At 41.5% G+C, this 24,234-nt stretch overlaps 2 protein-coding genes across 4 annotated transcripts in view; both read right to left on the bottom strand.

Annotated features, from left to right (window-relative positions):
- Window positions 1–22,317, bottom strand: part of OFD1 (OFD1 centriole and centriolar satellite protein) — an 83,781-nt gene extending 61,464 nt beyond the window's left edge. For both annotated transcript variants that reach the window (XM_034949994.2, XM_034949995.3), the window contains exons 1-2: window positions 22,124–22,317; window positions 7,518–7,606 (exon numbers count right to left, since the gene is read on the bottom strand). The gene's annotated coding sequence lies outside the window, so the exon portion shown is untranslated. The remainder of the gene's footprint in view (window positions 1–7,517; window positions 7,607–22,123) is intronic.
- On the bottom strand, window positions 1,586–22,356 carry RAB9A (RAB9A, member RAS oncogene family). 2 transcript variants are annotated; one of them, XM_008973986.4, is made up of 3 exons: window positions 22,124–22,356; window positions 7,518–7,606; window positions 1,586–2,690 (listed from the first exon to the last, which is right to left on the bottom strand). In XM_008973986.4, the coding sequence occupies exon 3, from the start codon at window positions 2,662–2,664 to the stop codon at window positions 2,059–2,061; it is 606 nt and encodes a 201-aa protein (XP_008972234.1). In that variant the 5' UTR covers window positions 2,665–2,690; window positions 7,518–7,606; window positions 22,124–22,356; the 3' UTR covers window positions 1,586–2,058. The 2 variants fall into 2 exon arrangements, with proteins under 2 accessions (XP_008972234.1, XP_003805740.1); XM_003805692.5 differs by lacking the exon at window positions 7,518–7,606 and having other exon boundaries at window positions 22,124–22,311.
- Between the last annotated feature and the right edge of the window lie 1,878 nt (window positions 22,357–24,234).

The following is a 24,234-nucleotide window of genomic DNA, read 5'->3' as shown; positions in this document are numbered from 1 at the left end:
CTGCCCATGCTATTACCCATGCGCTTTAATTTTTCAGTCACTTCAACACTTCCTGGTTGACAGTCCAGAGTTCCAGAAACCACTGACTCTCCAGACACCACCTTTCACTGGGTACCACACTGGTGTGTTTTTCTACTTAACAAACACTTTACTACTCTACAAGACACGGATATTGTGTGAGAACTTGCATGGTCGTGTCACAATATTAAAATGAAAAGTTTGTACAGAAATATAAAAAGGTTTTCTTCTAAGACAAGTAATAGTAGGAATGTTTTAACTTCAACTAGGAAACTTTCCCCAAGGGTGAAAAATAAAAACATTTAGTCCATTAATGAATTGTAATTTTGTATCTTCCACACAGCACATTGTAATTGTTACATCAGTTATCAAACGCAGGTTTGTCTGTTCTCCAGTTCAGTAGTTTGCTTTTTTTTTTTTTTTTTTTGAGCTGGAGTCTCACTGTCACCAGGCTGGAGTGCAGTGATGTGATCTCGGCTCACTGCAACCTCCACCTCCCGGGTTCAAGTGATTCTCCTGCGTCAGCCTTCCGAGAAGCTGGGACTACAGGCACGATGCCCAACTAATTTTTGTATTTTTAGTAGAGACCGGGTTCACCATGTTGTCCAGGATGGTGTCGACCTCTTGACCTCGTGATCTGCCCGCCTCGGCCTCCAAAAGTGTTGGGATTGCAGGCGTGAGCCACCGCGCCTGGCCTTGCCTTTTTTCTTAAAACCGAACTGTATCTCTGCTGGGGGCAGTGGTTCACTCCCTACATGACAGTCAGCTCCCCTCACCCAGCATGTCCTTTGATATCCCCATCACTCCCCAGTTGAGGGTCTCATCCACACTCAGTCTAGGCTTTGGTTAGCCTCCATAGAATCAGATAGTCACCAACCACACAGCATATGAACTTCATCCACAAAAGACCACAATTTGCTTTATCAAGTCTGATCATTGCAACAAGTCTTTTTGTAACAAAAAATCTCCTTGAGAGCAAATCACTAAATGTTCAGTAATAGAGAAGACACTAAGTAAATACACTGCCGAATAAAGATGTCTTCGTTTACCCTCTCACAAAGTACAATCCTTCTTAGTATTTCTTCTGAGACTGATAAAGTTAGCTTGTGTCTTGTGTTATAAAGGAATGTTTTAACTTCAATTAAGAAACTTTCCCCAAGGGTCAAGAAAGTAACAAAAATATTTAGTCCATTAATCGAATTGTAATTTTGTATCTTCCACACAGTACATTGTAATTATTACATCAGTTATCAAATGCACATTTGTCTGTTCTCCAAGTTCAGTAGTTAGCCTTTTTCTTAAAACTGAACTCTATCTATGGAAAGGCTTTCCATTCATAGACAACTTGAATTTAGCTGGATGTATTACAGACTGTATGAAGCAACTCTTGTACCACTGGGGGCCCACCCTCCGCCTGAGACTGTGGAACATGATTTATGGGGGTGGGGGTGCATGAATGGCACACAAATGATGAGTAATTACTAGTGAGAGTAATTCTAGTATGTAGAATGAAAACAGGAATGGTTAAATCATTTTGAAGAGAATGAAGAAGTAAATTAACAATGCATTGCAAATACATTAGATTTTAATCTTTAATATCTAACATTATTGCTTTAGGAAAGTATTTCCCTGAACCAAGAATACAATGCTAATTGCATAAAAACATACACATATAAAAAGTAGTTCTCCATTTTCCCAGGAAAAAATCCAAGTATAACTTCTAGAATAGTCAAGTTTCTTATTTTTATTATAATTAAAGTCTTGGTCATTTCATTTATTAGCTCTGCGACTTACATATTTAAATTAAAGAAATGTTATTAGACAACCGTTACAATTTATAAATGTAAGGTGCCATTATTGAGTAAATATATTCCTCCAAGAGTGGATGTGTCCCTTCTCCCACCAACTAATGAAGCAGCAACATTAGTTTAATTTTATTAGTAGATGATACACTGCTGCAAACGCTAATTCTCTTCTCCATCCCCATGTTGATTTTGTGTGTATGTGTGAGTTGGTTAGAATGCATCAACAATCTAACAATCAACAGCAAGATGAGCTAGGCTTGGGCTTTCGGTGAAGATTGACTGTGTCTGTCTGAATCAAATGATCTGACCTATCCTCGGTAGCAAGAACTCTTCGAACCGCTTCCTCAAAGGCTGCTGCCACATTTGTGGCATCTTTTGCACTTGTTTCAAAATAAGGATAGTCGCCGTTGTCCCTGCACCAAGCTTGGGCTTCTTCTGTAGACACCTGCCGTTCGCTTATGTCAATCTTGTTACCCAGAATCACAAAAGGAAAGCTCTCAGGCTCTTTCACATCTGCATAATATATGAATTCTTTCTTCCAGTTACTTAAGTTCTGGAAGCTTTGTGAATCATCGACACTAAAAGTAAGCAGGCAGCAGTCAGAACCTCTGTAAAATGGTGTCCTCAGGCTTCGGAATCGCTCCTGACCTGCCGTGTCCCAAATCTGCATGGTAACAAAATGTCCATCCACTTCCAAATCTTTATTTAAAAATTCCACACCTATTGTATGGAAGAGCTGGGTATCAAACTTATTAGTTACATATCTGTTCATAAGTGAACTCTTCCCAACTCCACCATCTCCAAGGAGAATTACTTTAAAAAGTGATGATTTTCCTGCCATTGTTAATCTCAAAAGCTTCAAGAACCCTGTAAAATAAAAAGGCACCATTACATTCCTTTATACCTACACATTCTTCTACATGACTCTACGAATATCAGCATTTAGCTGAAATAAAACATATGGCCCCAGGGAATACCTAATAATAAGACTTGTTGTTTACTGAGCACTTAGCCATGTGCAGGCCACTATTCTACCATTATTCTCTGAAACAGCTGGGAAGGGCTCACTCTTCCCCTTTCTCAGGTCACAGTTGACTGTGAAGCTGGCACTCAAGCCCAAGTCTGACCCCAAAGCCCTTGCTCTGAACCGTTACTCTATGATAAGCCCCTCTCTGCTCATAGTAAGCCCCACCATTTGTTAGAGATGGGTAGGAGACCAAAGTTCGCATGTTGTTGTTGTTGTTGTTTTGGTTTTGTTTTTTTTTTTTTTTGAGACAGGATCTCGCTGTCACCCAGGTTGGAGTGCATGGGACCATCTTGGCTTACTGCAGCCTTGAACTCCCAGGCTCAAGCAATCCTCCCACCTCAGCCTCCCAAGTAGCTGAAATCACAGGTGCACACCACCATGCCTTGCTAATTTTTCTATTTTTTTGTAGAGACAGGGTCTCAACCCCGTTGCCCAGGCTGGCTTCAAACTCCTGGGCCCAAGCAATCCACCTGTCTTGGCCTCCCAAAGTGCTGGGACTACAGGCTTGAGACACCATGCCCAGCCCACATGTTTCTCTTAACAACTTCAAACAGCCCTTCAGTGCACAGTGATGGTGTTCACTTAAGGCCTCTCTCCTACCAGGGACTTTCTCTACTACTCCCTCCACCTCTCTTCAGACACAGGTGCTGTTAACCAGGAAAGCCAGAGACAGAAACTGACTTACCCGGCTGTGAAATAAAATATGAACCAACCACTGAGTAAATGGACTTTATTCTCTTCATTAAGAACATTATTTTGAATTTGTTCAAATTAATGTCAGCAGCAATGGAATTTTTAATATAATCTAGCACATTCTATCCACAAGATTCACTTGGGCAGTTCAAACACTTAAGGAACATGAGACTGCTGCTACTTGTGTGTTTTCAGGTAGAATGAAATAAACCTTAAATGAAAATGTGGTACTATATGTGTTCTTTAGAAGTCCTGTGGCAGGATTAAAAACTTTACTACACTACAAGGGCCAGCCTGTGGGGGGTGAGATTTCAGATGCCCGTTGACAGACAGCTACTTCTAGGTGCTGGTGGGAGCACAGTTCCTGGTTAATCCTTCTGCTTACATTTTTATTGTGAAAAATGTAAAACATGTACAAAATTTCTATATAATGAGTACAATACAATGAGCTCCCATGAACTCTAAACCCAGCTTCACAATTATCAACTTATGGCAAATCTTGTTTCCTCCATAACCCCTCCAACTCTCCCTTCTCCCCAGTTATTTCGAATCAGATTATATCATTTAATCTGTACTTTAGTATTAAATGGTTTTTAAGTATACTAAAATGTATATAAGAAGATAACTATTAGAGCAGCACTGTACAAGAGAATTTTATGCAACAATGGAAATGTCCAATACAGCAGCCACTTAGCCGCATGTGACTGTGGAACACTTGACATGAGGCTGATGGAAGTGAAAAACCGCATTTTAAATTTTATTCAATTTTAACTAAATAGCCACATTTAATGAGCCAATTGGAGAGCACAGATCTAGAGCAAATTTGGTCAATAACCTTAAGAGGAAAGTAGGTATTATGAATCCCTCCATGGGAAGGCAATAAAGACATGAACAATAATTGTTATATTGACCAGGATGAATTTGTAAAATCACTGCAGTAAACATTATCTGGCTGTCTCCTGGTTATATGCAATGTGAGCAACTATAGTGTAATTGAACACTTACTGTAACATGTAGGAATTCTGCACTTCTAGCCACATGCTCCACTGTTCTGATAAAAACCTTGTAGTCGCTTGTATAGTGAGAAATCAAGTGAATGGGAAATACTATTAAAAAATGATGGGACATACCTTAGTCCCTACCTCTTACTGGTTCTTTCAAATTACTACTACAGGCCAGGCACGATGGCTCACGCCTGTAATCCCAGCACTTTGGGAGGCCGAGGCGGGCAGGTCACTTGAGGTCAGGAGTTCGAGACCAGCCTGGCCAACATGGTGAAACCCCGTCTCTACTAAAAATACAAAAAAAAAAAAAAAAAAAAATTAGCTGGACGTGGTGGCGAGCTCCTGTAGTCCCAGGTACTAGGCTGAGGCAGGAGAATCCCTTGAACCTGGGAGGCGTAGGTTGCCGTGAGCTGAGATTGCACCACTGCACTCCAGCCTAGGTGACAAAGCAAGACTCCATCTCAAAAAACAAAACAAATTAATACTACAGTAATTACTACAATTAATATTAATACAATTTAAACTGTCCAACACAAGTGTGTGGCAGTTAAGGTGCATACCTTTTGAGAGACTTTTTCAATTTCAAATGTATTGCTCAATATCCAGACTATTAATGTTAAAGAGGAAACTGCAACAGTCCCAAGCCCCTTACTTTCCTGACATAGGTAACAATGTGCTAAATTGACTGCTTTAATTCTTTGGCATCTTGCTTCAACAACTTAAACTTAAAGAGAAAAGATTGAAAACCATAAAAGCAAACCAACTATTTTGACATAGGGGAACCATCTATCTAATGTCTCCTCAGAATTCTTCAGTGGGTTGTTTCCCAGAGATCCAGGACTAAGTCCAACTTCTAAGGCAAGACACCTGGCCCCTGCTCTTGGCCAGCCTCACTCTAGCCACCTTCCCCTCACAGTCTCTGCTTCAGTCATTCTGAATGCACCATCACCCGGAACTAAAATTCAATTCCACTCACTCAGCACACCCCACACCCTCTTGCCTCCACCCTGGCATATGCTGCTCCTTGCTGGTGACCCCCCCAATGAACCGCTGTGCCTTCAGAACTGCTTAGCATGGTCATCACCTCCACTGGGAACCCTGCCCCAGCAACTCTCCCAATGTTGTTCCTTTCACACAATTTCCATGTTGTGTTATGAGAGTACAACAGACATAATTTATTCCAGTATTTTAATAAGTCTCTACTGATCTAACAGCCTTACCAGACACAAAGTTTTACTGTACATCACTGAATTTTTAGCATCTTTATATCAAATTATAAGCCAGATCATGCAATCTAACAAACTCCACCCAGACTATTGGTTGCATATATCTACTAAATTAAGTTGTAGAAATTCCTTGAAAGTGGTAATTTGTAATTTTTCCAAGACACTTTGACAGTTTTTTCATAATAATGTGGGACTTCCTAGTTTGTCTCATTCTGACCAAATGAATTTGGGGTATGCCAGCCCACCAGGAAACAGAGTATAGGGTACAATTTTTTACATTTCCCATCTACAGTTTGAGGCCTACCAGATATTCCTATTTGGGAATATATTTGCATTTGCTAAAATAATTAATTTCTACATGAATATCTCTCTAACTCTAGAGTTGTATAAAAACACACATGGTGATATAAATCATTGTACACACCATCTTATTTACCAGTGACATCTAACAAAAGCCAGTTTCATTTGATCTATACATTAATATAACCACAATCAGCTTATGGACATTAAAAATATTATTTTTTCTTTAAAAACAGTAAAATCCTTTGAAATTTCTTTAGTATAAGTTAAATAAATAAAGGGATCCTACTATGTTATTTTCAAAATTTGCCTAAAAAGGTAATGTGAAGTCTCTTATACTTCACAGTTTAAAATGACTGTCCAAAGGCAAACAATTTTCACCAAGGTTAAACATTAGTAATTCTGCTAAATTCTATAAAGAAATCTGAATAAGGGGCCAGGCACAGTGGCTCATGCCTGTAATCCCAGCACTTTGGGAGGCTGGGGCGGACAGATCACTTGAGGTCAGGAGTTCGAGACCAGCCTGGCCAACATGGTGAGACCTCATCTCATCTCTGCTAAAAATACAAAAATTAGCAGGGCGTGGTAGCACATGCCTGTAATCCCAGCTACTTAGGAGGCTGAGGCATGAGAATTGCTTGAACCTGAGAGGTGGAGGTTGCAGTGAGCCAAGATTGCACCACTGCACTCTAGCCTGGGGGACAGAGCTAGACTCTATCTTAAAAAAAAAAAAAAAGAAATCTATATAAGAAAAGCATATTACATAGGTCATAAATTTTACCTTAATTTAATTGTTCAATTCAAGCATCATTATCTACATAAAAAAGTTAGAAAGCTCACCTTAGCAGTGTATGTTTTCATAATTTTAAGAGTAAAATGAAGAATTAAAATGTTAAAGTACAGTATCTGACTTCTATTAACAGCCAGATTCTTAACTTAAAAACCTGAATACTATCCATGACCTTTCTCAGCCCAAAAAAGTCATACAATCAATATTCTACTTTAATCATTGCATTTTTCAAAAAGTTTTTCATCTACCCATCTTCTTTTCTAAGTTTTATATTCAGAGATAGCTATGAAATTATATCAAGAGGAAATGTGTAATATTTCATTCATTCTTCAAAACTTGCCCAAATTTTCGGTGGCTCAGAATGAGTCATATTCCAGAGAATACAATAAAGATAACACAAAAGGGAAGACAGAAAAGGGCCATGTGAGGGAGGGGCACCAACGTGATATAGGAAAGGTCAAGCTAAGGCTCAAGGTAGCCCACCTTCAGGGCAGCCAAGGCAAAAATGAAAACGCTCTTGTTTCTGTGCAAATCAAAGCACACTGTCAGAAAAGAAAACTTGTTCCTGGCACCAAATGCCATGAGCACAGCCCCATGGACGAGCAATTTAACATCCTGAAGCCTCATGGGAACAACAGTGACAACAGTACCTACCTCCTAGGGTTGTTGAGAAGATGCACTCAAACGACACGGGAAAAGTGTTTCATCACAGTGCCAGGCTCATTACAGGAGTGCAAGAGTGTCTGTGAAATGAATACATGAAGAAGTCTTCACTGGCAGTTTTACAGACAGGTTCTTTTTATGGTCATGTCTTACATCAACCTTCAGTAAGGGCAACAGGCAGAACAAATTAGAGGATGATACAGGCCTACATTAGGAAGCTGAAGGATCCTAGTCCTACAGATCAAATTCAATGTCAAGGTCTCCCAGTGATCACTATGTGGAACTGTGCTAAAGTACTAGCCTCTATTGGTCTGAACCAAAGGTTTCAACCACCCTCCCCACCCACCACTTTTTAAAGCAAAGGGCATTTTTGTGGGACTTACATATAGCAGTCCTTAACTTATAAATTCAATCAATAATAAAATGAGACTTCAAAATCCTGACATTTGGGGTTGAAGATGAAACGACAACAACAGCAGCTAGCCTTGAGCCCAGTATGGTATGCAAGCTACAACACTGTGTTTATTCCTCACAAGTTTCTTAGTACCTATTACACATGACGATACTGACTCAGAGAGGTTACATACATGCTCAAGGTCACACACCTACTAAAAGGTGGGAGTAAGATATGAACATGGCCGACTGACTCTAAAGCCCAGGCACTTAACCCACTAGGCTACGTCAATCCCAGCTGCCTATGCATCTGTTTCTGAGATTCTACTGTTGTTGCTGCAGGTAGAATGAAAATAAGCAATTGCAAATGGTAAGAATCTTTCAACCACTTGCTTTATTTCAAAATCTGCTCAAGAGCAAGGTTAACCTGACAGAACTAGTAATCTCCAATCTTACTGACATGTAGCATAAAGCACATGTGAGTGTCTATGCTTTATTAGAGTTTAAGTAGTTTAAAACATGTTTTACATGAAATGAGTCAAATTTTGCAGAAGCTTACCATTTGGTAGAACGATTGGGAAAGGAATTTTTCAATAAGTATTTAGTGAGTGCCTACTATGAGCCAGACCCTGAGGATACAAGCCACACATACAGTCCCAAGTTTGTGACATCCACACAAAAATGCATTTAAGTCACAACTGTACCTCACAAAATGAGAGGTATATGGTACAAAGTACAACTATTCACACTCAACCAAAAATCAAAGAACACCTTAAAATAGTGCAAGGGATTCTGCCCACCATCTCCCTCAGTGAGTGAGACACACAATGTGTAAACCTGGGGCTCTCTCAATCACACTCAGATTCCCCATGCCACTATCTTACGGAGTTGCCTGAGTCCATGAGAGTCCAGCCACCTGGGGGACTTAATTTACATGCAAACATGATCCTGTAACACAAGCTAACTATTTCACTTGCTGAGCTACAGTTAAGGAAAAAGAGGTAACTTCTAATACCAGAGGTAAACTAGGCTGTGTTACACTGTGTTAATGAGAGACTGTACATCGGTTTCTAGTGTGATGTGTTCCAAAGCAATGTCTCCATGATCATTTTAGCCACGTGCTGCCATGAGAACACAGCCCTCACTAAAGTCTGATTCTGCTGGAGGGGGATTTGACCCAGGGGAAGTAGGTTTGACCACAGGCTAAGCTCAGCAGGAGAAAGAGAAAACTATGAGAAAAGAGGAGGGAGCAGGAACCAGAAAGTGGAACCAATCCATGCCAAAGCCCTGCCAAAGAAGCCTGGCCCTGGCATGAACTGGGAGAACTCAAGGTAGGCCCGAGCACCCGGAGGCTAGAGAGTGAAGAGTATGCTACAAAGACAAGACTGAAGGAAGAGGCCCAGGAGCAGGGAGGCGAGTAGAAGCCATGGAAAGGATTTCTGCCTGTACTCTAGGAATGATGGGGACCCTCTGAAATAGCTTCAGCAGTGGGTGACCTGGTCAGATAAGGAGTCCAGAAAGCTAACTGGATGCAATGGGAGAAGGGCTGTGGGTGAGGTGGGGAGGAAGGCCTTGGACAAGCTGGGATGGATGCTGCTATGATCCCTCTCCACTAACAGTGTCAGCTGGGCTTACGAATGAAAATTGAGGTGGTTATACCTCACACTTGATCCTCCAGTAAGATATTTACTATATGACTTCGTGTTTTACCTTGTTCACATTCAAATCCCTGGCCCTTTACCTGTCTAACTCCTAGTCAGCCGTGTGGATGCAGCTAGACCTCACCTCCTCCCGAACACCTACTGGACATCTCCAACTGAACCCCCTTCCTCGACACTCTTAACCATCCTGTGCGTGCCTCTACCATTTACCATAAGGAATTCTGTAATTGACATGCCTACTATGTCTAATAAAAGTGAAACATGCTCTCTTAACCCACATTACATGGATGTGTACTATCCAATTACAGAAATGTCCATACATTTCTGAGTTGTCAATGTTTTAGATTGCACCAAAAAAATGCATACCCATACTATTATCAAACCACCTTCCCCTAAAAAGAAAGACAATGTCCATCAATTAATGAATGGATAAATAAAATGCGTCATACATCCATGCAATGTTGTAATGTAGATAAACCTCAAAAACATTATGCTAAGTGAAGGAAGTCAGAACAAAAGGCTACCTATTGTATGATTCCATTTATATAAAATGTTCAGAATAGGCAAATATGGAGATAGTAGATTCATGGTTGTCAACAGATGGGGCGGGGGGCAGTGGCAGGTAAAGGAGGAGGGACTGCTAATGGGTATGGGGTTTTTTTGGGGGGGGTAATAAAAATATTCTGGAATTAGATAGTAGTGATGGTTGTACAACTCTGTGAATATACTATAAACACCAATCAATTGTATACTTTAAAAGGGTGAATTCGGCCAGGCGCCATGGCTCACGCCTGTAAACCCAACACTACGGGAGGCGGAGGCAGGCAGATCACTTGAGCTCAGGAGTTTGAGACCAGCCTGGGCTACATGGTAAAACTTCATCTCTACAAAAAATACAAAAATTAGCTGGACATGGTGGCGCATGCCTGTAGTCCCAGCTACTCAGAAGGCTGAGGTAGAAAGATCACCTGAGCCTGGGGAGGTCAAGGCTGCAGTGAGCTGTGATCACATCACTGCACTCCAGCCTGGGTGACAGAGCGAGACCCTACCTTGAAAAAAAAAAAAAATGTTACTGTATGTGAAAATATATATGCAAATCTCCTGAGAATTAAAAATATGACCCTAGAATTAGATTTACACTACTAGAGCTACAAATGTTCTCCTTGTCCCTTCAGCAGCATCCCTTTAAATAAATCATTTACATGTACAACAGACACTACTTTAGGATTCCCACACCACGTGCTGGTACCAACATATGCTGTATGTGTCATACACTAATCCGAATGTAAAGGTGGATAAGCAGGTCACTGGCAGGAAAAAAAATGAACCACATTGCCAGCAGATACAGCAAAATTCAAAAGACAAAAGAACATTTTATGTTAACCCTTTCCTTCTTATAACACTATTTTCCCAACTTTTCCATTATGTACTTTTATCTTATACTATCAATTGTTCATGAATAGTTTATCAGTAGTACCCTTTTCTCTGGCCTTCTCCAACCCCTTGCTGGCTTCCAAAGCCACATCCTACAATAAACCAAGGGGAAGAACAGAAAGCCTCAAGGTCCAAGCATCAAGAATTTAAATCTGCTGGCCACGCACGGTGGCTCATGCCTGTAATCCCAGCACTTTGGGAGGCCGAGATGGGCAGATCACTTGAGCCCAAGAGTTCAGGAACCAGCCTGGGCAACATGGTGAAACCCCATCTCTACAAAAAATACACAAATTAGCCAGGTGTGGTGGTGCATGCTTGTAGTTCCAGCTACTTGGGAGGCTGAGGCAGGAGGATTGTTGGAGAGGCAGAGGTTGCAGTGAGCCGAGATTGTGCCATTGCACTCCAGCCTGGGTGACAGAGTGAGACTCTGTCTCCAAAAAAAAAAGAATATAAATCTCTAATATGACTGTGTATGTGACTGAAGTTAGACTTTTTTTATTGGTCCTGGATCTAATTGTCTCCATTCTTACAGATAACTAAATTCATTTATTTATTATTTTTATTATACAGGATTTTGAGCATGGCATTCAAAGAGCTATCCAATGTCAGTTACAAGCCTGTCCCAATTATATCCCTACTACTCACCATCCCCACACCTATCACTGGCATTTTCTGTCCATATCTTTGCTCGGGCTGTTACTTTGGCCTGGGAGGCCCCTCCCTACTTCGACAGCTATGACAATCTTAGTCATCAGAAGCCTAGTCCAGATTACCTCATGTAGGAAGCCAGGGCCGCCCCAGCAACCTAATCTTTCTCTTTTCTTTGCTCTCATCATTTCCACCTCTTTACAGCTCTCATTTACTTATGCTCTAATCACCTTCAGTTGTGTATGTGTCTGCTTCCTAATTACAATGTCAACTCCCTGGGAGGGACACACAACACCTAATTGCATCCATTCACTTGTCCCTTTTTTGTTCTGCCACTTCTCGTACAATGCTCTACATTTGGTGAGGTGCAAATAAATGCTAAATTGAGAACGAAGAGTATATTACTTCCTCTTTTATTCTTGTTACTCTATTATTATTCTATTTGTGCTTTCTGTACCTAAAATTCTTTGTTTCTCTATCAGTTCTCCCCGCATTCTATTTTTGAGGTCTATTAAAATGTGTGGGTAGGAACAAAAACATTGATTCTCACTTGCAATCCCAATGAGAATCCCACTTTAAAATAAGTACTATTGATTGACTGCGACAGGGAGCTGGCAAATGCTGAAAAACGACTACATTCCTTAATAAGCTGCCAAAGGGAGAGCAGGCATCATTTGTAAACTGCCTTCTCAAAACTTGAGATTTTAAAACACATACTCTGTAACCCCTCCAAAAACTTAAAATGAATTTATCACTCCTGGTTTAAATTTAGGAACAGATTTTTTTTTTTTTTTGGTCAAATTCACAAGTTCCTTTGGATTCACCCTGAATGTCCTACTTAGAGGTGTACTTACCACTTCATTTCACTTCATAGCTTGAGGAAATGAGGTTCAAAGAAAACCAGGGAAACAAAAGCATGGATAATCTGAAAATTATTTCTATTTTTGCTGGAGCTGTATTTATTTCCTCATAGCTTAATTTAGGCGTGTCTCACTTAACAGCCTAATTGGTTCCACTGTTTGTTTCTAAAAACTTCCTGATTGTCTTACAGAAATTTATGAGCAAGAAGCAAGTCAAGGAAAGTCATTATGTCTAATGGGTACCAGCTCTACAGCAAGAAATTACCAAGAAAAATAAATAAAGAATTAAGAAAAATACTGTCAGAAAATACCATATTTAGTGTGCAGGAAGAAGCAAAAGAAAGAAAAGGAAATACCATAGGAATAGGCCAACTTGGAGGCAAGACCTGCCAAGGTGAAATAAATTATCTAGTCCTATCTAGTTAATCACTGAGCATTACCTCAAGAACAGGAGGCAGCCAGAGGAGAAAAACTGTATTATCAAACCATACTATCGCTATGTCAGAGCACCTCCCCTATTGAAAGAACTTATTTCAATTAAGTAACTTTTTTTGAAGCTGAATCAGCTAACTTAACTTTTAAGAAATATGTTAACATTTTTCTTAAAACAAGGCACCTCTGTAGGTATGTTAACTAATCACTAACAGTGGTGGGGGGAGTGGGAAAGGAGGAAGTGAGAAGGGCCAAAAAAAAAAAAAAAAAAGAAAAAAAAGAAAAAGAAGACTTAGTTAAGGAACTAAATCTTAAACCATCATGAAACTATATAGTGCAGCAAAATCCAACAGACCCTTCTGCAATGACGACAATGTTCTATAATCTGCACTGTCCAATATGGTAGCCACTAATCACATGTGGCTATTGAGCACTGGAAAGTAGCTGGTCTAACTGAAGAACTGAATTTTTCATTTAATTTTAACTAGTTTAAATTGCTACATGAGGCTAGTGGGAACTGTGTTGGACAGTGCAGGCCTAGAGTGTGGTTAATTGAGAGTCCATGAAATGAGCTTCAGGGAGAAAATACACTCCCTAGAATCACATGTGAAATAAGGATGAGAGCATTGGTGGAAGCTTGTGTGCTTGCGCTTTTTTTCTGGAAAGAACAAAAAATGTTTCATCAGATCTTAAGGAGTTTGGACACCAAGAAATGATTGCTACATGCCTGCATCATTTGTATGTTATGTGTGATCCATTTCTGTAGCTCATAACACCCTTCAAGAGTTTCTGTCTTTAGCAGAATTTCCTCTTTTTCTCCCTCACCCATGAGACTTTTATGAATATCACACTTTGACCATAAACTGTGATAGTTCAGTGAACAGCCTTACTCATGGGAAACTGCTAGTCCTGAGAAGTGAGAATAATTTTTTTTTGTTTTGCTTAAGTTTTAAGAACCAAGCATAAATCTACCTGCGATGACACTTACCTGTAAAAGGTACTTACAATACTTTTTGACAATAGAGTGCACTTTGGAAGACAGAATTAAAATGCAAAGACATAGATAAAAGTCACAAGATGAGAACATGGGGAATTAAAGGTAGATATTTCAGGAAGAAAAACAAATTATGAAAGGAATGAATTTGAACATATATGTCAGAAAAATATATTAAAGCAGCAAAACACAAATCAAAAATGATCTGCAACGTTCTGCTATCACCTAAAGAAACATTGGTTCTGAGGCCTCCCTTCCAGTTAGATAAGAAACCAAATGTCTTTAATTTACAGCAGACAAAGCTAGGGGTTGGGGAACTATACAAACTCACTGAGTGAGGGGCTCCACAAGGCACGGAGCCACAGCAAAAGGAAACTTCTCGACTGTTAGAGAAGTTAATTACAAGGAGTGAGGATTTCCTAAGAAGATATATTTAAAGAGGGGCAGCTATGTCCGGTATATAGGACTCGACTAGACTAGAGGCTCCCAAATACCACTCTGCAGGGAAGTTGTCACCAGCTCAACACTGCAGGCAGCTCTTCATCAAGTTCAGTTTATCCAATGTAACTGTCACTTTGTCAATGATCCCCCAGGTCTGCCCCTATCGAAGTGTTGAAACTGACTTTTCTCACAAAAAGCTTTCCAAGCCCAACCTCACTCTGCCCATCACTACCCATTTCTCAATGTGCCTGCAAACCTGATTAACTCTCTGCTCAGTTTATAGGACACCAGGGCTCCCACCCCATCCTTTCCCCCTGATTGTCAGCAAAAGTCACCAAAGACCTCCTAATGGCCAATCCAATGGCTTTTTCTCAGTCCTCATCTGAATGCCCTACGGCACATACAACCCTAAGGTGAATACAGGGAAAAGTTCTTCTCTCAGGACTTCATTGTGTATGTTTCTAGAAAACACCTGCAAGTTTGACCAGCATCTCCACCTGAGGCCCAGCTAGTATATAGTGAATTCTCTCAGGTGTAGCCATCTGTCTGAATGTGCATGAACTAAAATCTTGGAAGGGTACCCAAGTCTTTTTTCTTTTTTTAAAAGACAGAGTCTTTCTCTACCACCCAGGCTGGAGGGCAGTGGCATGATCATAGCTCACTGCAGCCTCAAACTCCCGGGCTCAAGTGATCCTCCCATTTCAGCCTCCAGAGTAGCTGGGACTACAGGTGCATACCACCAAGACTGGCTAATTTTTTTTTTAATTTTTTTTTTTTTTTGTAATGACAAGGTTTCACCATCTTGCCCAGGCTGGTCTTGAACTCCTGGGCTCAAGCAAGCCTCCCTCCTTGGCCTCCCAAAGTGCTAGGATTACAGGTGTGAGCCACCGTGCCTGGCCTCAAGTGTTTTTTAAAAACAAATAAGGAAACAGGTCTAACTGGGAAAGTGTCTTACACAGGATCACACATCTAGCTAGAGGCACAGGGGAGACCTTCAAGTCTGAGCCAGGACTTACCACCCATTACTGCTTCTATCAGGTCCAAACAGCCTGGCAGTAATCCTCTTGAAAATGTTTCCTAATTGTCCATAAAACCACTCTGATAATAGGTTCTGCTTTCTCTCCTCCTTGGCCCCTTAGCTTTCTTCAACATAGACAGCTCCCTTTCCTGACAAGCTCTTCATGAAGCTATTTCACGAGACTGAAACCCTTACCTGTTTCCAGATGGTATCTCCCTGGGCTATAAAAATCAGTGATTCCTAAAGTCTACCTCCGCATGTCTGAGCCAGACAAGAATTTGCAACCCCTTGTATAGTATGTTCATCTGGTACCCTGATGGTAGTTCAAATTCAACATATCTAAAACTGAGCTAATTATTTTCTCCATTTCGAAAATCTCTTTCTTTTCTCTTATGCACTTCATTCAGCCACACATGAAATATGTCCACTTTTCGCACTACCTATTGCTATTGCCTTGCTTGCTCAAATAATAAATGCTATGGCTGTAATTATATTAGCAGCCACTATTAACTGAATATCTACTAGGTACCTGGCATATAGCAACTTAAAATTACCTGCAAGTTGGACACTATCATCCATGTTTTATAGATCAATAAATAGAAGTCCACAAACTTCCCCAGGTCTAACTAAATAGGGCAGGTCAAGTATGTGTTATCTTCACTCCGACCCAGTGACAGAAAAGGTCTACGTAAGGTACAAATCCAAAAAGGACACCAAGAAAGAACAACTGTAGATGCAAGACAGCAACAAAATTTAGAAAGTGGAAAGCAAATGGTCCGGGAGTGACAGAGTGAAGAGACAATGAAACCTAATGCGGAAAGCAGCAGCCAACAATAAGAAAGCTGATTCCCACCAGAGAACCGGAAAAGAACTGAACAGCACACGGGCACTTCTCGAGACTTCTCCAGACAGGCCGGGTCCGGAGGCTCGAGGGGTCCCTGAAAGGCTGTAGATTCCATGACCCACATCCTTGTGCTACCCTAGCAGACCCACTTCCTAAGGAATTGCACCCAGCAGAAAATGGAGAGAAAGCACAAAGGAAAGTGGAGCTGGAGGGACGATTTGCACAGGAAACCTGAACTGCAGTCTCTTTCCTGTCTGTCCCTCCCCTCAGCCTAGCAACTAAAAGGGTAGCATCCCAAAACTGCAAAGCTCTGGGGGAAATGAGGGGCCCAAGGGAAAAGCTTACAGATACTGGAAGGGGGGATGGAGAATTAAAAACGGACTTTGATGCCTTTTCTCCTCACCACTATACCTTGTAGTCCATAAACTAGAGCCAATAATACCAACTTCTAATCCTGAGGTTCCCAAACTGCATGCTGAGGTGCCCCAAAGCATCACGGCAAATTCACAAGGGCAGGGTGGGCTATTTTAAATTTCTGAGGGAAACATAGATACTTGACATTTGTAGGGCACCCCACTGGAGGGGAGTTAATTAGATTGCACTGCATTCCTTTCGATGACATCATATCTTCATGAAGCTAGGTTTTCCAGGACTGCTGTGATAAAAATCAAGTACTGGGCACAAATTAAAGTGGATTATGAGGGTGGCAACTGTTTGCTCCCAAACAACTATTTTTAAATGTTATTTAAGAATACTAGCACTCATTCCAAAGAATGTTCTGCATTCACCAATGGGTAGTCCTCAGGCAGTTCTAATCTGACTTCCAACCACATTATGTATGTATTTCCAGGTATATACATCTGATCAAATACACAGGTGTGAAACTGCACAGACCAGAGCAGTCACCTAGCTGCATAAACACTCCTATCTGTTAGAGTTCTGCACACCAAGTTGTAGAAACAGAGGTCTGTAAGGCTTTTTTTTTTCCCAGGTTTTTCTAACTCTGAGAACATAGACAGTCTTATGGGCACTAACCTTTTGGAAATTACCTTAGCTTCTGTACCCAAAAATCTAATCCAATTCACAGGAACTTGAAATTAAAATACAGTAGTCAGTTCAACTCCTTTATACTGTTTTGCTCTCTGTCACACTTGAATAAAGAATGTGGCAATGAAATGAATGTGTCCAGTTGTTCTATAGTGTTTCTCCATCCCCTGTCAAACAACAGAATATGTTTGTACGAGTCAGGCCTAAGACAAAAGTGGAGTCTGTGTCCACAGACTCCCAGAGAACTCCTGGAGAATGCAATGAGCTGGCTTCCATGCAGCCAGAATGTGAAGCCTGAACAGCCTGTTTCACTTCTCCATTTTTTTTCCAAAATACACACCCAGTCTCTCTCCACCTCAGGCAGATCTAGCTGTTACCTTACATTCATTTACACCTAGTCATCCTCACTGTATTCATAATAAGCAACATAATAATAACGCCTGAACTCACCATGGTCAAAAATTAACAAAAGGATTTGAAAAATCCAGAATGTGGAAATACCCAGAGCACACAGCTTCACAACATGCACAGTATCAAGAGTCATGGTGAGAAACAGAGATTTCTCCTCCAAGTTATCTAACTAGCCCTGGCACCCCTGGGCTCTCTGGCAACACGGCCTGGGACCGCCTCCGACCTCCCTCCCCTCTGCCTACACACCTAGGTGGCTCCACGTCTCCTCCCTCAGGCATCCTCGCCTTCCAATTGCATCATAGCTTTCCACCAAACTCCCTGAAACATTTTTTGAGTTCACCCTCACTCCTCTACAAAAAAGTCCTTAATAAATGTTCTCTGTTGATGGCCTACTTAGTCACAAATCCTATTCTCTTATGCTTGGTTCTGACTGAAGAGTCTATTATCTATACACCTTTCAAGTTAGATGCGTTGCCCAAACACACACACACTTCCATTTGGCTTACTTCCTCCTGCTGCTTAACTAACACATTGCCTGGGCAGAACTACTTGGAAGCTAATAATTTGCTGCCTCTACTTTGTGACATATAATCTCCTAGAGATTATGAAGCACAGCCATCTCATTTTACCCAGAAGGAAATGTGGTGACCTAAGTTGGCTGGAGGAGCAAGCCAATTAATGATCAAACAAGACAACTGTAGCACCAATTTATCTCGACCTTTCCCAGAATAAAACACGTCACTTTTGTTAGATTCCATGTGTATGCACTAGCAATCATTTTGAGGTGTGTAACTCAACATCCTCCCTACCCCACAGCAGACTACTCCTGATAAGAGGCAGAGAAATCTATTCATCAGCAAAGAACGTGCTGTGCATTGGCATGAGTCAAAAGCCAAAGCTACCGACAAAAAGATGCCATGTTGATTGCGTGAATAACACTCAGTGATGCCTAAAAAGAGATGCGATCCTTTTTGACTGCTCCAGTCAACCACCCCCTCCCAAAGTTCACCTAACAGTTAATACTGCCACCAGAATGAAGCAGTACATATTTTGAAAGGCCTGATCTTAGACAGGCACGAAAAAGAGACCAGAAAACACCAGAAAGTTATGGAAAAGCCATTAAAAAATTCATCATTTCTTTCTCGATTCCAGCGATAAAATGCAGGCATAACTATTTGTCTGGTGAGGTGAAATTTAAGGATGAATTTTATGCTCAACAAGAATGGCTTCTCAATTTGATTCTTGTAAATATTCACACGTGGTTAACCGTACAAAAGTATAACACACACATCAAGTTTTCTCCATTTTATTTAAGTCTGCCCACAGTAAACACCATGACACAGGTACTTCTGTGCCAAGTGTGGAGTTGTTTTCTTTAATTATTGTTATTTTTTTAGCGACAAGGTCTCACTCTATCGCCGAGGCTGGAATGCAGTGGTGTGATCATGACTCACTGCAGCCTTGAACTCCAGGGCTCAAGTCGTCCTTCTGCCTCAGCCTCCAGAGTAGCTGGGACATGCACCACCACACTGAGCTAGGCTAATTTTTTTTTTAATTTATTTTTTGTAGAGACGGGGGTCTCACTATGTTGCCCAGGCTGGTCTCAAACTTCTGGGCTCAAGTGATCCTCCTGTGTGGGTCTCCCAAAGCGCTGAGATTACAGGCATGAGCCACCACACTCAGCCTGTTTTGCTTTTTTTTCCTGTTTTGCTTTTTTTTAATGAACACCTGGCCCCTGTCCTTGAGTAGCTCAGGCAATAAATTCTGTTCTAGGATGATGTCAGAACCTAATCTTATGACTGTGATTGGACTGTAAGCTTCAGGAAGGTTGGGACTCCCCACTGCCCTTCTCATCAGCACCTTTGTATCAGTGCCCCACAGGCTGCTCAGACAACTGAAATAATGCAGAAACTAAACTTTCTAAGTCCACTTTAATGGCTCTGAATAGCTCTAAAGTTCTTTTTGTCATTTTTGCCTTACAACAAAAAACAGATTCTGCTACCAGAAATTATTTGGTCTTTTTTTTTTTTTTTTTTTTGAGATGGAGTCTCATTCTGTCGCCCAGGCTGGAGCGCAATGGCGTGATCTCGGCTCACTGCAACCTCTGCCTCCCAGGTTCAAGCGATTCTCCTGCCTCAGCCTCCTGAGTAGCTGGGATTACGGGCATCCGCCACCACGCCTGGCTAATTTTTGTATTTTTAGTAGAAACGGAGTTTCACCATGTTGGCCAGGCTGGTTTCGAACTCCTGACCTCGTGATCCGCCCACCTCGGCCTCCCAAAGTGCTGGGATTACAGGCGTGAGCCACCGTGCCCAGCCACTCACTCTTTAATCTTTCAAGTGAATATGCTTCTCAGTAGAGAGAATTTTCCCCTGCTCACTGTTAAAATGATGAGGTATCCCAAATAGGAAAACGACACTGCATTTGAAAAACTACAAAAGCAGTTGAAATGTAAGCTCTGGGGTTACTTGGACTGCTGAAAAGGAGGGTTTCTCAACCGTGGCACTAGTGACATTTTGGGCTAGACAACTCTGTTGCGGGGGGCTGTCCTGTAGGTTATAGAATGTTTAGCAGCAAAATTTAAAAATTAAATAACAAAAATAAAAATAAAAAAGAATGTTTAGCAGCATCCCTGGCCTCTACCCACTAGATGTCAGCAGCACCTCCCTTGCCCCCAGGTGTGAACCAAAAATGCCTCCAGGCATTGCCAAATGTCTCCTACGAGGACAAAATTGTCCTCTCTTCCAGTTGAGAACTACTACTCTAAAATTACCCAGACCTGCTTTGAATCCCCGCTCCACCCCATCACAACCTGGGTCATCTTGGAAAACAGATTGAACCTTCCTATGCCCCCCCAAATTCCTCAACTGTAACATGGCGCTCTTACTGAAGAAATGCTATGAAAATTAAATAAAATGATGTACGTACAGGATTTACACGTACGGAATATTCGCCGCAGAGTGAGTGCTCAATAAATGGTCAGAAATGAGGGGAGGCTAAAAAAAAAATTTCGAGAACTCAAGGATCTTATCTTTAGGCCTCCAGAGTACTGTAGTCCAGACAGAAGAAATGGTTGAGATAGAAACAAAAAGAGATGAGAGAGGTTGGAAAAGAAGTGATAGCACTAAGGTATTATTTCCCTTATCTCTAAAACCCGGCTTGGAGTCAAAGCCAATGATGTTCTACTTAGTTTTTGCCTATCTACTTTAACATTCCAAATAATAAACGAAAAAATATGCCCAGATCCCAAAAGTCTCCAGAAGAGAAACTTTGTAGTATAAACGAGGAATTTACTACAGCAGACACAAAAATACTAAAAGCACCAGACTGCCACAGCATTGTCTTAGATTTAGGAATTCAAATAACTACTAAAGTTCTAGAGAAGCAATCATGATAACTTCATAATCTTCTAAAGGAAAAACTAAAGGCTGGCTTCTTAAAAGTTCCTAACTGAATCGTTCCAGGTTTCTTTATCTCTAGTTTTGCTACACTGGACAGCTTCTGAGAGTACAGGCAATGTAGGGATTTTCCATTACAATGGTGCCAGAGACCGAAGGACAAACACATTTTTAAAGAAGCAATCAAATTCTGCCCATTGATTTTTATCAGGACGCTAAAATCCTATGAAAAGATTGTGGTCACGTGCCGATTTGGAAACTAGCAGAAAAGTTATTCCTCAAAAGAACTGTAGTCACGAGATGTGTCATCCCTTACCAAAAAAAAAAAAAAAAAAAAAGCAATACGTCCACCAACTATTTATTAAGTTCAGCACTTAAATTTCTCATCTTGCCTTTTTACTTACCAAGTTGGAAGAAAAAAGGGAACACGATTGTGAAACGTTAGCCAGCGTCTGAATCAGATAATGCCCCCAAACCGCCTGCAGCCTCTAAGATTGGCTTTACTTTCCGAATTCCTCACCCGAGTGGTCGTAAGACATCGAGCAAACACGTTCTGCTAGGTGGAACTTCAGAGGTCGCCAAAATCAAGTCATGGGAGCGCCTTTGTTTTCCCTACATTAATCATTCGGGTGTAGGATTTGGTTTGGGGTCTGTGGATGTGTGTCCTGGAGTGGTTGGGGAAAGGCTGGCGTGTACGTGTGTTCCCAGGTGACCGGGTGTATTTCTCCGTGTGTATGTGCACGGGTGTCCGGGCTTTTGTATCTCCCTTTCTCCAGTGTTTGTGTGTGTTTCTGTGAGTCCCTCTCCCCCAAGGGTGTGGGGACCGTCTTTCCTCCTGCGTCAGAGAGGAGGCAGGGAGACAACCAGCCGTCCTCTCTCCCGGGGCGGCCTTGTGACCCGCGCTAGCCCCGCGCGCACCGCACCCCGCCCCAGCTGCCCGAGGCCCGAGCCGCCCCCTCAGACCCCGACACCCGCGCACTCCGCCCGGTCCCGAAGGAGTCCCGAGTCCCGCTCACCTCGCGGCCACACGAAAGACGACCCGGGAGCTCTGGGCCGGCCCGTCTGGGCGCAATGAGGACAGAGAGAGGGTCGGGGACCTGCACAGCAGGAGGCAGCCGCGGTAGCGCAGCCAGGCTCCCGCTCCAGCTGCTCCCGTCCAGCGCGGAGGGAACAACATGGCGACGGGCCGGGGCGGGGCCAGGGAAAAAGCGGGGCGGGGCCTGGAAGGCGGGGTCCCGCGGCCGAGACCCTGGGGGACGGGCGCGGGGAAGGTGGAGCCGAGGCAGGCGGGGCCTGGATCGTGCTTTTCCTTCGGGTCGATTGCTCCTGAAGTGTCCTCCCGTCTGCGTTCGGGCGACAGCGAGTACGAAATAACTGTCATTTTGAAAAGTTTACGTAAAGTGGAAATAAACAGACCTCATGAGCACAGTCACAGGATGTCGTGATTACAATGATAAAAACGACTAGTCAAACGGACAAAGAACAAACAGGTGGATGAAAAATGAAAACAGTTGTGATACTGTGGAAAAACAAGAACTTTTTAAATGAAGCTATTAAAACTTTCCTTTAATCTTGTTAAAATACTGCCTCTGTCATCTCTGAATAGAAAGCGATGGTGCAAAAGGTGGTATTGGAGAAGCTCTCCTTAAGTCCTTGCTTTATGTATGAAGTTGAGTGCATGGATCCTATGATACAGAACCCTACAGGCGGGAGGGACTCATAGGGACATCTCAGTACGTTTTGTACGGTGATTTAGTTTGTTTATCAGAAAACCAAATACTGCGTGTTCTCACTCATAAGTAGAAGCTAAATGATGAGAACTCATGGTCACATAGAGAGGAACAAGAGACACCAGGGCCCACTTGAGGGTTGAGGGTGTGAGGAGGAAAAGGAGCAGAAAAAAACTAGGTATCAAGTACTATGCTTATTACCTGGGTAACTAAATAATCCGTACACCAAGCCCTTGCAACAGGCAGTTTACCTACATGACAAACCTACACATGTACCCCTAAACCTAAAATAAAAGCTTTTTAAAAAAGATTTAGTCTGTTTATTTTCCAAGACAAAGATCTCACTTTTATGATGCTGGGGCTCACAACAAGTTAAATAATCTCCAGCTTTTGGGGGAGTCATTTTCAGGTAATGACTTTTCATTCAGCACTAGAAAGGTCATATTTGAGAAAGTTCCTCACAAATTAAAAAGGCAATTTTAGAATGCTTCTGAAAACGACACATAAGCTTAAATAATTGTTTTCTCATAAACAGAAATCTATTCCTTATCTGCAGGTCATTTCCCCAAGGAAATATGTATAAACGTTTATAAAATACAAATCTGTTAAATTGGGGGGAAGAAGAAATATACACTATCTTGTTTTAAAACACATATTAAAAGTACACAGTAAAACATTATATATGAACACTAGAGTTAATTTTCCAATAGAAAAAAAAGTCATGTACATTGGGTCAAATTGCAACAAGCAATCCACAGGGTAATTAAAGAAATGCCACCTGAAAATCGTATATCCTAACCATAGTCAAGGAGTGATCAAATAGGAGTTTATCTGTGCAACTGCTAATGCCAACTAGCTATTAACAAGTGATCTCATAAAATTATTGTATTTTGAGTTAAAATAAACCTTGACAAACCCAACAGCTTTCATAAAAATGTTCTAAGAAGGTTCCATAAGTGACTCTTAGGCTGTTCCAAAATGTAAGAAGGCATTCAAACATATTTGAGTGTAGCTTATAGTACCTTAAGAAAGAATAAGGAAAGTTACTTTCTCTAAAATTACTATCAGTTGGATACTAGCCAACTGACATTTAAGAATGTTAGTATATTCTGGTCTCTTCCACCATTCACTTCTTAACCACATTTCTATGTCAGTGCAAGAGTAAAGTGGGTTAAAAGATTTTTCTCTGAAGGGCAAGTTTGGGGGATTTTTGTTGTTGGATGTGTGTGGTTGGTAAGCTGATGCAAGTTGGATAGACAGTTGCTATCTCTCTTGCTCCATAAACTTGTTCCTTGATGAAAACATTAAAGAACTAACCTAGTTTGACTCCCTTCATCTAACGAAGATTTTCATCTTTATATTCTGTAAACACCAATGCATCACTCACGGGAGAGAAA

The sequence above is a fragment of the Pan paniscus genome, chromosome X (genome assembly GCF_029289425.2).
Source record: "Pan paniscus chromosome X, NHGRI_mPanPan1-v2.0_pri, whole genome shotgun sequence".
NCBI lineage: Eukaryota > Metazoa > Chordata > Mammalia > Primates > Hominidae > Pan > Pan paniscus.
This window is presented reverse-complemented; position numbering and strand designations above follow the sequence as displayed.

Excerpts from the sequence above, each read along its gene's own strand:
- RAB9A (XM_008973986.4), bottom strand. The coding sequence starts at position 2,664 with ATGGCAGGAAAATCATCACTTTTTAAAGTAATTCTCCTTGGAGATGGT.